This window comes from Pipistrellus kuhlii, unplaced genomic scaffold (genome assembly GCF_014108245.1).
Source record: "Pipistrellus kuhlii isolate mPipKuh1 unplaced genomic scaffold, mPipKuh1.p scaffold_m20_p_20, whole genome shotgun sequence".
In the NCBI taxonomy this organism is placed as follows: domain Eukaryota; kingdom Metazoa; phylum Chordata; class Mammalia; order Chiroptera; family Vespertilionidae; genus Pipistrellus; species Pipistrellus kuhlii.
The window spans coordinates 8,750,963-8,764,308 of NW_023425516.1; the positions used below are offsets into that span (position 1 = coordinate 8,750,963).

The 13,346-nt window shown below is 49.1% G+C and overlaps 1 protein-coding gene across 3 annotated transcripts in view; it reads right to left on the reverse strand.

Annotated features, from left to right (window-relative positions):
* Positions 1 to 3,102: 3,102 nt before the first annotated feature.
* The window catches only part of BARX2 (BARX homeobox 2), a 55,139-nt gene continuing 44,895 nt past the window's right edge, over positions 3,103 to 13,346 (reverse strand). Inside the window, exons 3-5 of one of the 3 annotated variants that reach the window (XR_006742345.1) lie at positions 12,860 to 12,944; positions 5,208 to 6,718; positions 3,103 to 3,241 (exon numbers count right to left, since the gene is read on the reverse strand). Coding sequence is in view for 2 of the 3 variants with exons in the window: in XM_036449379.2 (XP_036305272.1) it covers positions 3,682 to 3,960; positions 12,860 to 12,944 (364 nt within the window). In the remaining variant the exon portion in view is untranslated. Of the gene's footprint in view, positions 3,961 to 5,201; positions 6,719 to 12,859; positions 12,945 to 13,346 lie in introns of those variants that run through there. The other 2 variants (XM_036449379.2, XM_045585443.1) reach the window with 2 other exon arrangements.

Below are 13,346 nucleotides of genomic sequence, written 5' to 3' on the forward strand. Positions count from 1 at the left end.
ACAGAACTCAAAGAAACAAAATCAGGCTGGTGCCCACACTTCCCCTCAGGATCCACACCCAGATTACCAATGGCATTACCAGATCTCTCCCTCCCCAGCCACCTCCACCCAGGATTTGGGTGACAATCTGGGATTAGAGGCATAGCCAGGTGAATTGTTGCTCCAGTGTTAATCACCCTTCCAGGTGCACAGGGGCCTAAGAATTAACCCTCTCCTAGCGGCCCTAGTTAGGGCTGGGCATGCTGGGGGGAGGAGGGGGAAGGGTGGCGCATGCTGAAGGATGTACATCCCACGAATGCCCTTTCCTGCCTGGAGAGAGGACATCTCACAGGTGAGGGCAGGTGGAAATTCGCAAAAATCTAGCTGAACCTCTGCCCCCGCCCCAAACTCACTAAAGTGGAAGGTTCTCCAGGAATATTCAAGCTCACCCTGGCTGGTGTGGCTCAGTGAAGGGTCTCAGGTTTGATTCTGGCCAAGGGCATGTACCTCGGTTGCAGGCTCAATCTGTGGCTCTGGGTCAGGGTGCATGCAGAAGGCAACCAATCAATGTCTCTCTCACATCAAAGTCTCTCTCTTTTTCTCTCCCTTCCTTCCACTCTCTCTAAAATTCAATGAGAAAAATAACCTGAGGTGAAGAAGAACAGGAGGAAGAGGAGGAGAACGAGGAGGAGGGGAAGGGGAAGACATATTGCTGCACTCCACCTCTCCAGTAGCACTAGCATGGTGCTCCCAAGGTCTTAGATTTCACTGCAGCTATGACCTTTGTCTTTGCCCTCTAGCCATTCCCTAGGATGGACGCACCTCCCTCAGCCACCTCCTAACATCGCCTCACGAACCAGGTCAAACGATCTCACCAATGCACGGCCATGACTTTGGCCTAGGCAGGCTTTTACTTTTTGTCTTAGACAAATGTCTCAGTAGGCGTTGTCTTCCTCCCAAGCTGACTGCCGCCACATGGCCTGCAGTCCCCTTGAGAGGAAATCCGAGGGCATCTTCTTCAGGACCTTTCCCCACAGGAATGAGGAAAATGAAGCAGACAGACCCTTAGTTATGGAGGCCTTCATGTATGGACTTCCATCACCCTTGCCCTCTGGCCCCTGGGGAAACTGGCCCAGCCCTGCTACCCAGGGTGACGAGAAGGTGTCTGCAGATGACAGAGATTTGGCTCTGCCCTCCCTCTTGCCCCTGAAGTGACTGGGAAACCCCAGAAAGAAGCTGAGAAAGTGAGGAGGGAACTGGATGGCCCTGCTCAGGACTCTGCACAGAACAACTATCTACCTACACACATAGAATATGGCGAAGAGGGTGCTGGGTGCAAAAGGGAAAGAGGAGGGAGCAGGGGTCCATGCCAAACCAGTGTCTGCTGGCAATTGGGAAGGCCCAGCCTGGCCCACCCTGGGTCACAGGGCACAGCTCTACAGAGTTGAGGCATGAGGCAGGCCCAAGGCTGGTAAAGTGCCCTGGCCCTTGGGCTTAGGGCTCCCAAACAAAAGGAGAGCTCATCTGAGGTCTTGAACCCTCCCCTGAAATCCTTCCAATCCTTAGGGACAGGAGACAACACCAAAGGTGGCAGGATAGGGCTTGGGGCTGGAAGTCAGAAACAGTGGCAGGACCCAGGCTCAGGGACACTGTGGACAGATGTATGCGTGCCATGAGGGTCACTGTCCAGCCCCTCAGACAAGAATAACATGAGAGTCCAGGACCAGAGACCCGATACCTTCGGAGGAAAATGGAATCCAAATGAAAGGCCCCTGGGGATGGCAGGAGGGGTGAAGAGGACAGAGCAAGGAGTGAGACAGATCCACCTGCTGACCTGGGCCACTCTGTAAACTCTTTGGCCCATTCTGACACCACCTGGTAGGCAGATCATAAACCTGTATGTGGGGTGGGGTGGGGTGGGCTGGAGGCAAAGCAGCTTCTGCACACACCACACAAGAGACCTTGCACAGACGCTGGGTGTGGCCTGCACAGACCTGTTCTCAAGGGCAAAGCCTTCCCTCCTTTGTCTATTCACCAGAGTCAAGGCTAAAGACTGCACTCTCTTTGTGGATCTCCACTGCGAAAGCAGTGCAGGCAGGGCCTTGGCCAGGTCACATGGCAGTCACGTGCTCACTGTCCACGCTGACGGGGGATGCGGGGGAGGGGAGGGTGTGTGTGGACGACCTGAGTGCTGGACACAAGCAGCCAATTCCTGTTTCACGTCGAGAAGAATGGCACGGTTCGCTTTGCGGAACTAGAAGCAGGTTCTGCTTCCTAGTGGAGCCATTATTAAAGTCAGTTGCTATTCGCTGAGCCCGCGCTGGGCACAGGGACCGTGTCAGTAGTCATGAACAGTGCTCATGACAGGCGGTCTGCCCTGGAGGACATCACAAGTGAACGCGCCGGGGAGGATGACTGTGAACCCCCAGGGCAGTCAGCTGAGAGTCCGCATTCTCTGTAGGACGTCTGCCGCCCGCCTCTTCCCGGGGCTTCCGAAAAGAGGGGCATCCTTTCAAACTTGAAATCACGGAGCACATCTGGCCAAGTCCTTCTCCAATCTCCTTCTGTTAGGAGCTGCAGAAACTGTCATTCAAGTGTACACTGAGTACAGAAACATAATCTAGAAACCAAATCAACATTCATTACCTGGAGGGGGCGGCGGGCACAGGGCAGAGGGGACAGGAGGGATGCAAGATATTTTCATAACACAGCTTGATATTTGAAGCACATCTATTGACTCTCTCCCCTGATGGCATTGGGCTGGCAGGAGGCGGTGGGAGCTGGGTGAGAGGAGTCCCCACCACCTGCCCTGTCCTCACCCAAGGGCACTGGTGGGTCTGCCTTTTGCCCTCTGCCCTGAGACACCACAGCCCGGGGAGCGGGGCTCTGTCTCCGGGTCCTCTCTTTCCATGAGATAGTCAAGAGGAGTCGCACGTGCTCCGCCGAAGAAACCAATGCACCCGACCCTTTGGAAAGATTTATTTTTCATTACAAAATAAAAGTTATCTTAACATGTCCACATGGCAGCTTCAAGGATGGCAACTCACTGAAGTGAGAAAATAACAAGGCTGCTCAGTTCTTTCAAGTCACCTGACAACCTCATCAGGGGCTCCAAGGCACACGTGTCTTCAAACAAGCAAACTTTATTCAGAAACAATGGGAATAACTCAGAACTCCCTTCCCCAGACTCTTTCCAGCCCGCCCTCATCAACCACCCTACCCCTCCACAACAACCAAAAAACCTGAAATCCTCTTTTAAAAACTACAGAAATAAGTGCAGAGTCAGCAAGGAACCTGAGCAAGCTGCCCCGGCCCTCCGCATCTTTCTGCTTTGCCGACTGGTTGCCCAGAGGCTGGCAGGGAGAGAGCTGAGCCACCCTCCACCAAGCCAGGTGGGCTGCCCACCCAGTGCCACAGCCTTCAGCGGGGGCAGGCAGTTCGAAGGCACTGTCTCCCTTTATGCAGGGCAATCCTGTGGCTAAAGCATCCTTTCAGGAAGAGAGAGAGACCTAAGGCAAGCCAGTCTTCTCAAATGCTTGCGGTGAAAATGCCACTGAGACCTGTGGGAGAGAGGGAGGGATGGAGGCAGGTGGCTCTCTTCTGCCTCCCTTTACCAGGCTCCGGGGCGTTTGGCTCTCCTATCCTCCTGCCTTCTCTCTTTCCCTTTTCCCCAGGCTCCCCTGCCCCTCCAATAGTTTTCCTTTAGCTTGACGGTGTTGGTGGTGGCGGGGGTTCTGAAGAGGCTACTGGCTGCTCCTGGGGCTGGCCCGGAGGCTCCACCACCTCCAAGGGGACGTGGCAGACTGGAGGTTCCTGGGTGTCACAGGGCTCCTCCGGTCCCGGCGAGGGCGTGGGGCACTCCTGGCGCTGGGCCTGGCTGTGCATCTTCTCCTCGGCTTCTATCTCTTCAGAGGTGGGGATGGAGTTCTTCTTGGGGCGGCCTTTGGGCTTGGTGGGCGCTTCCTGGCCACCTTTAAGAACCTACATGGGAGACAAACGGTCATTAGACCCGAGAAAGAACGCCTCCCCTCCACTTCACCACTCCTTCCCAGCAGCGATGGAGTTTGGCGAGAAGCAGCTTCCACCTGTCACCTCCAGGCGACAAAGACATCTTCATCCTGTACCTGCTCGACGCACGCACTTTCAGTCAATATCACACACCTTTTGGCATCAATGAAAAGGGTCACAAATGCATAAAAAAAAATCCAACTTCAATAATGAGGAAAGAAATGAAAATGAAGATGTTAATGTGGTATCAATGAAGTAGACAAAAAAAAAAAAAAGAGAGACAATATTTGTAGCAAGCGGGGAAATAAACACACTCCAGTGTCAACATTTGTTGGTACAACCTTCTCAAAGGGCAAGCTGAGAGTTCAGATCAATAAAAACGTTTTAAAATGTGCACACACTGACACGAAAATTCTATTTCTAGTAATTTAGCCTAAGAAAGTCACCAAAGACAAACATTGACCTGCACAACTATTGGTGCCTGGCCTGGTGAGACTCAGTGGTTGAGCATCAGTCCATGAACAAGGAGGTCACTGGAACTTTCCAATCAGGGCACCAGCCTAGGTTTTGGGCTTGATCCTCAGTAGGAAGCCTAGTCTCTCTCATCATTGATGTTTCTTTCCCTAAATATATATGTATAAAATATAATAAAAAGGGTAATATGCTAATTAGACTGGATCAACTGGCCAACTTCTGGACATTTGATTTCCTTCTGAACAAAGCCACAGTGGTGGGGGCTGGGGAGGGCAGTTGGGGGCCATCAGGTTGGCAGGGGAGGGCAGTTGGGGGGCACCAGGCCAGCAAAGGAATTGTTAGGTAGCAATCAGGTCAGCAGAGGCAGTTAGGGGCAATCAGGCAGGCAGGCAGGTGTGCGGTTAGAAGCCAGCAGTCCCAAATTGTGAGAGGGATGTCTGACTGCTGGTTTAGACCCCATCCCGCTAAACCAACAGTCAGACATTCCCTGAGGGGTCCCAGATTAGAGGGTGCAAAAAAGGGAACCCCCTTCCCCCTGTGCATGAATTTTGTGTACCAAGCCTCTAATATTTTTGCACTTTTTTGCATCTAACTTCGATCTAGCTCTCCATGTAGTCACCAAATATTTATTGACTTCCTAAAACAGCAGCAGAGTACTTCCAGGTGCTGAATTATAAGAATGAATGTAGTAATTTGATCAACAATAGTCCTTTTTTTAAAACAACAACAACAACAACAACAACAACACAGCTTTATTGAGATATAATGCACATACCATCCATTTCATCCATTTTTGGTGTACAGTTTAGTGATTTTTAGTATAGTCACAGAATGTGCAACTATCACCAGAATCCAACTTTAGAACATTTCATCACCTCCAAAAGAAACCCCCATCCCCATGGGCAGCCACTCTCCATTTCTCTGCAACCTCTGCCCCCCAACCCTGTTCTCTGCCTCTACAAATGTGCCCATTCTGGACATTTCATATGAATAGCATCATATCATATATCATCCTTTGTGACTGGCTTCTTTCACTTAGCACAATGTCTTCAAGATTCATCCATGTTATAGCACGTATCAGTATTTCATTCCTTTTTATGGCCAAATGATAGCCATTGTATGGATATACCACATTCTGTTTACCCATTCATCTGTTAATGGACACTTGATGGACCCTTGAGTTGCTTCCGCCTTCTGTCTATTGTGAATAATGCCTCTATGAACATGGATGTGCACATACCTGTTCATGTCCCTACTTTCACATCTTTTGGGTATGTACTCACATGGTGACTTCATGTTTAACATTTTGAGGAACTTCCATGCTATTTTCCAAAGCAGCCACACCATGTCATAGTCAAGTTAGCAGCATATGAGGATTCTAGTTCTCTACATCCTGACTAGCATTTGTTATTATGGTGCTTTTTTTTCCTTCTTTCTATTAAAACCATCCCAGTGGATGTGAAGTGGTATCATTCTGTTTTGATCTGCATCTCCTTGAATGACATTGAGCATCTTTTCATGGGCCAGTTGTCTACCTTCTTTAGAGAGATGTCTACTCAAATCCTTTGCCCATTTTTAAATGTGACTGCATTTTTATTACTGAGTTGCCAGCGTTCTTTATGTATTCTGGACACAGGCCTCTTACCGGATACAAGATTTGTAAATATCTGCAAGTTGTCTTTTCCCTTTCTTGATGTCCTTCACAGCACAAAATCTTTTAATTTTGCTGATGTCCAATTTCTTTTTTTTTCTTCTTCTCTTTGGCTACTTATGCATTGGGTGTTATATTTAGGAAGATTTTTGCCTCACCCAAGGTCATGTATATTTACTCATACTTTCTTCTAAGAGTTTTATTGTCTTAGCCTACCCATTTAGGTCTATGATTCATCTCAAGTTCATTTCTGTGTGCGGTATGAGGAAAACCATAAGTTCTCAACAAACACCACCTCTGAGCTGGGAACCCGCCCAACCACCGTGCTTTCCACCCAAACACACAGGTTTGAAGGGCACCTCTAACAAGGCGTGGATGTCGACAGAATCCACTTTGGGGGAGAAGACATCCCTGGTGTTTTTTTCACGCCAGAGTCAGTGTCAGTATCTGATGCTGATCTCAGCGCAGCCTGCTGAAAGCGCCTGCGTGTGCCAAGGTGGAATTGACATGTTGAAAGCAGCTCCACTCGGTATGAAAGAGGTTACACAGAGGGAAGGTGCCCCGTGGAGCAATCCTGTTAGAAAAGGGCAAGCCTAAGGAAGCCACCTAATTGGCAAAAGAAAGTCCGGTCTGGCAATTAGAGAACACTGCCCACACAGCTTGGATCGACACACCTGGCTGTTTTCATACACACACACACACACACACACACACACACTCTTTAAAACAATCACACCATTTTCTAAATGGAATAAAACACTCCCATGCCAGCAATAATTAGGAGATACCTACACTCTTGGCTCCTTTCCATGCTCGACCTCTGGTCCTGCCTCCCAGCACACCTGACACGCAATTATCTCACCACCGCCCCACACTAGGAGCTGCACCCCGCTCTCATGCACCCTGTGGCCCCTCCCCCCGGGACTCCTGCTCCCCAGTTATCCCAGGAGCCTCCTTTAGTCTCCTCGGGCCCGCGAGGGCAGACAACCCATTGCACACAAGGTCCCCTGTCTCTGGGCAAAACACTTAACATGCCATCTCCTTCTGATAGCCATGCCCAAGGACAGACCTCCTCCTAGCACTCACACTAGATCAAATGTCCTCTTGCTAAAGACCGCAGGACAAGGCCTTGCTTCCTGTCCAAGGTGCTTAGCAGGGGGACGGGCAGTTTGACTAACGAGCCCCCAATGTCAGTGCAGGGAGTGGCCTTCTATCTCCTCCATTACACACACACAGTATATATAATTTAAAATATATATTTTATTGATTTTTTACAGAGAGGAAGAGAGAGGGATAGAGAGTTAGAAACATCAATAAGAGAGAATCATCTCTATCAGCTACCTCCTGCAACCTCCCCACTAAGGATGTGTCCACAACCAACGTACATGCCCTTGACCGGAATCGAACCTGGGACCCTTCAGTCCGCAGGCCGATGCTCTATCCACTGAGCCAAACCGATTTCGGCTCCCCCATTATTTAGATAGGAACCTGAGCTGAGCAGGCAGAGTTGGTTCATCGCCGCCAGAGAGCAATCCCAGGGCAGGGCCAAGATTTGAACACAAAACCCCTGAGCATTTGAATCTAACACCCTTCCCAGCGTGTCACTGTGCACAATGTGCGAGGGATACGGACACTGCCGCTGTGGTTTCTGACTTTCCAGTGTTCATCTGCCGTTACCCCACCTCCCAGCAGAGCCCAGGCCACAGGCTCATTAGCGGGAGAGCTCCGGGCTCCTTTGGCTTGAAGTTTCCCTGCAGCTCTATGGGAAAGGGAGAGCCACGTAACTCATGGCTGGGTCCATAAAGCTGGGAAGCAAGTTCGGATCCTCCAGCAGGAGTATCTGCCCAGGACATGGCTCAGCAGGCTTTCTCCTCTTGGAGGGGGCATTTCCAGGACATCACAAGCCCTGGCACTAAGGAGCTCACAGGGTGCAGCTGGTTGGCGTGTGGGGAGGGCAGGAACCGCAAACACCTGGGGCTGCGCTTAACCAGAGTCCCAGACGCTGGCTTATCCCTTCTGGCCGCCAATAGTCTGGATTCTCTGGAGATGTGAATTGCATGGGTAGGTAAATAATTTTAAAAAATAGTAACAGCCTAGCCAGCATGGCTCGGTGGTGGAGTGTCAACCTATGACCCAAGAAGTTCAATTCCTGGTCAGGGCACATGCCTGAATTGTGGGCTTAAACCCCAGTGAGGGGTGTGCAGGAGGCAGTCGATCAATGATTCTTTCTCATAATTGATGTTTCTATCTCTCCTTCTTCCTCTCCCTTCCTCTCTGACATCAATAAAAATATATTTAAAATAATAATAATGTCAACCAAAGAACTTGTATGCATACATGCCTAACCCATGGACACTGACAATAGGGTGGTGAAGGCCTGGGTGGGGGTCGGGGATGGGCTAGAAGAGGTCCATGGGGAAAAAGGGGGACATGCAATATTTTCAACAATAAAGATTTGAAAAATAATTTTAAGAAATAATAATTAGAAGAAGAGTAGCAGTGAATACTTCTTGGTCATGTACCATGCGGCAGGCGCTGCTCAAAGTTTTATAAGGATTAGCTCACCGTTTAGGGAATATATTAGGCTTTTACTGACGAGGAGCAGGCACACAGAAGTTAAGTCACCTGCACAAGACGACACAGATGGCAGCTGGGAGCAATTTCATGGAACTGTTGGTTATCGGGAGACTTTCACTGCAAAAGATGAGGATGCGAAACCCCCCCCCCCCAAATTTGTGATTGGGAGGGGAAGGTTTATCCATGTTCCCCTCCTAGAGCACAGTTCTGCTTGCATCATATTTCAGAGCCAAAAAAAGGCCACTGATGATGACTCTCTTGTGCCTGTTGCAAAACCCTGTGAGTCCTCCTGGAACAAAAGCCAAACACAGCCGGAATAGAGAGTCCCATCTCGTGTGCAAGACTGCGTTTACCCAACCCGCTACAGGTTCCCAACGCTGACCGGTAAAAACTCGTCAGAGATGCAATCTTGGTTTTGGCAGCGCTGCCCTTGGCAGCCGCGCGAATAACTCTGAGAATCAAGCGCTAATCTTTTTCCAGTTCCAATTAGGCGACTAGCCTTGAGACATCTTTATTACCCAATTAGCTTTTTCTTTCCTTCCCGGTACCTGAAGAGATAGATAGCCTTGACAGCATTTCACCAGGAAAACGCATGAAGCAATCAGGAGCCCAACAATGCCTCACTGTTCTGGGGTGGGGGTGGGGGGTCAGAGCTCAGACCCTCCACTGAACAACAGCCCTCACGCTTCAGCCCTGGCCATTCCAAAGCCCTTCGAGTGCCCCCAATACTCCTGTCCCTTTCTTTTGCCTGCGACACTCTTCCCACCTTCTCTTGGCACCTTTCTATCCACCCGCTAGCACCAACTTAGATGGCACCTCTTCTATGCCCTCCCCCCCTTTCTCTATACACCTCTGAATCCTGTCAATCCTTCTGCTGTTGACCTGATCATTGTGTATAATGACTAGTTTACAAGTCTCTTTCCCCCACTTGACTGAATACCTTTTCTTTTTCCTTTTTAAAAAAAAATATATTTTGATTTTTACAGAGAGGAAGGAAGAGGGATAGAGAGTTAGAAATGTCGATGAGAGAGAAACATCGACCAGCTGCCTCCTGCACACTCCCTACCGGGGATGTGCTTGCAGCCAAGGTACATGACCTTGACCGAAATCAAACCCAGGACCCTTCAGTCTTCAGGCCGACGCTCTATCCACTGAGCTAAACCCGTTTTGGCCTAAATACCTTTTTTAATTTTATTATAATTTTTTTGTTGTTGTTGTTAATTCTCACCTGAGGATATTTTTCCATTGATTTTTTTTTAGAGAGCGTATAAGGGAGGGGAAGAGACAGAGAGAGAAACATCAATGAAACAGAGACACATCAATTGGTTGCCTCCCGCATGCCCCCCAACCAGGGCCAGGAAGAGAAAGGTTGCATCGAGGGGTCCCCTCCCAGAGCACGATTTGAGCCTGCAACCTAGGTACATGCCCTTGATCAGAATCAAACCTGGGACCCTTCAGTACGCAGGCTGGCGCTTTATCCACTGCACCACACTGGCCAGGGCTCTCGTGTTATTTTTTTTAGTGGGTGGGTGCATGTCTTATCTTGGCACTCTATTGCCTGTGCTCAGTGAATGGCTGCTGCAGGTAACTGAAAACTGGGCACTTTCGTATCCTCCAGGAACCCAAATATGGCTAGCCTGTGCAATGCTCTCTGCGGTTAAGGCTAATTGCCTTCCATCTTGTTCTATAGGGCACTGGTAACCATCAATAACCAGCTGGCGAAAAACAAGTGATGTCAGAGGCCAGGGCACACGCGTGGTCCCACGGGCATTGGGAGGTGCTGGCAGAGAGGGCAGGCTGTCGGTTCCCTAATCATCTGACTCATGAGAGATTGCTGATAACCAATTTAAACAATGCCTCCGCCGCTCCAGGGACACTGATTTCCATGACGATGATGGATAGGCAAGGAGGTGGGCGGTGGAACCTGCACAGAAAGCAGCGAAGGGACTTGCCCAAAATCTGCCAGGGAGGGGCATGCCTGGGAACAGAGTTTCTAACTCCCAAACCTGATTCGTCCAGAGATAGTCCCCCAAAGGTTCCCGCCATCAGCCTCAGGGGTGCCTTAGCATTCTAGAAATTCTAGAGTAACTACCTAGTCAACGGAATCCCACTCATCCTTCAATTTCAATGTCTCCCTGCCGCTGCTGTCCCCAATACCTCTCTTCTGAACTCTTTCGGGGTGTTACATCTTTAAATCAACAACCAGGACTTCATTAAAATGTCATCCCCAACTGCTTCCTGGACCTTGATTCTCCCACGAGATCATAAATTCCATGAAGGGCTATATTTTATTTCAGTACTTCCTCCAGTGCCCAGCACAAGGCATAGTTCACAAGAGATGCTAATTGCATGTGTGTTGAATCATGCGATCTATGTTTGTACATGCAACTGGCACCTCCATCTCACCTGGAGAGCATTTCGTGAACCAAAAATCCTTCCATCCATGAGGTCAGGACCCCCCATAGGAAATTATGAACTTCACCCCAGAGTTCCTTTCAGGATATATAATAAATGCTACCTGATTGGCCTTTTTCTACTTTTTCCATGAATATTCATTTGTGGTTTATTTACTTATTTTTCTCATTGTTAGCAGACATGGCAAGATTATTGGACTAAAATGTAAAATTGAGAAAGTGTCTTAATATCTACCACCTAATAAAAAATACAGATTGAAAACTAGGCTGGGGGATGGATGGGAAATCATAAGTTATTTGGTAAAGATGAAAGACTTCATATCCCAATCCTTAAAACAACGAGGAACTATGGCTTGTGACCAGATGGGTTAGCAAGTTAGAACATCATCCCGGCAGACCTGGTCCTCATGAGAGGAGAAAGGGCCAGGTCCGACGCCCTGCCGTACCTGGTCTCTGAACAATGGAGCAGAGTTTCTTCCCACCCTCATCCGGCCCCGCCCCTTTCCTCTGGGCCTTGACCTTGTCCCTTGTGGCTTACAAAACTGGAAATGAAACACTCAACTACTTTGGAAAACTCTGATTTAACATGACTATAAAAATTGAGTTCCTCAAATGCTGATGTTTATTCTTTCTTTTAGTGATATCTACTCTAATAAGTTCTTTTAAAAAACAAAGATGGGCCTGGCTGGCATAGCTCAGTGGTTGGGTGGTGACCCATGAACGGTTTTGACCCAGGTCACGGTTCAATTCCCAGTCAGGTCACATGCGAGAGTTGAGGGCTTGGTCCCCAGTGTGGAGCATGCAAGAGGCAGCTGATCAATAATTCTCTCCCATCAATGATGTTTCCATGTCTCTCCCCATTCTCTGAAATCAATAAAAATATTTTTAAAAACTAAAATAAATAGCCCTAACCCATTTGGCTCAGCAGATAGAGCATCGGCCTGTGGCCTGAAGGGTCCCAGGTTTGATTCCAGTCAAGGGCATGTACCTTGGTTGTGGGCACATCCCCAGTAGGGAGTGTGTAGGAGGCAGCTAGCTGATTGATGTTTCTTGCTCATTGATGCTTCTAACTCTCCTTCTCCCTTCTTCTCTGTAAAAAATCAATAAGATATATATTTTTAAAAATAAAAATAAATAAAAAACAAAGATGGACGGACTCATGAGCCAGGCACTAGATCAGTATTAGGGAAAGGCAGTCATTCTACCACGTGCATCAGAGGAACCTGAGTGCTTGATAGTGCACATTCCCACCCTGTCCTGTGACAGGGACTCAGAGTCCTGGGAGGGGCCTGGGTTGTGCATTGTCACCTGCCACCCAGGTCACTTTGGTGCCCGCTGAAGTTTGAGAATCCCTGCATTAGAGGACACACAGCTATGAGAACAAATGTGCCCTGGATGTCATTATCAACAAAGAGTACTGACGTCTATTCTTAGCTGCGGGTGGGAGGCGGAAGGAAGTGCTTTGAAAAGGCTAGCAGGTGGGGGTAAATCTAGCAACTGAGAAGCTTGTGGCCTTTCACTTTCTGTTATTTCTAAGGAAACCAGAAAAGGACATCCCTCTGATCAGGAAATCCAGGTCAGGAGGCATGGCTTATCCTTCTGCTCACAACCCCTGCCTCCCAGCCGGCGCCATAAAAGGCCTTCCGATCCCATGAGCCCAAACCACGTGGTCCTCCCTGCCTTCTTCCCAGGCCTGCTGGAAGGATTCGTTCTGCCATGACAGGCTCGTGGTTGGACTCCCTCTCTCCTTTCTTACCATTTTCTTCCATTTCATCCTGCGATTCTGATACCAGGTCTTCACCTGCAGTTGGGTGAGTCCCAGAGCCTGGGCCAAGTCCAACCTAGAAGGCAAAAGGCACAAAAGAAGATGAGGAGGAAGAGAAAGGGTGGTAGAGATGGGATCCTGGCAACTGGGTTGAAATTCAGGTCTTCCCCTTTAAAACCAATTCTTCCTCAAAGAGCCTTGCTTTTCTTCCAAAAATCCAATGTTTGAAACTCTGGGAAGCTAGAGGCGGAGGTCCAAGGACTGTCTACGTGAGTCTTCATTGCGAAGTCCTTTTCCTACAAAGCCTTACTCTGATTCTGTACAAAATGAAGCTTCTGACCCAGAAGCCGTATTTCCCTAATTGGAATCCCACTCATCATTCCAGGTCCAGCTCAAGTCCCACCTCCTGCAGGCGAGCCTCCCGGACACGCCCAGCTCAGGTGGGATGTCTCCTCTACCTCCTCCCCCGGGCCAGCCA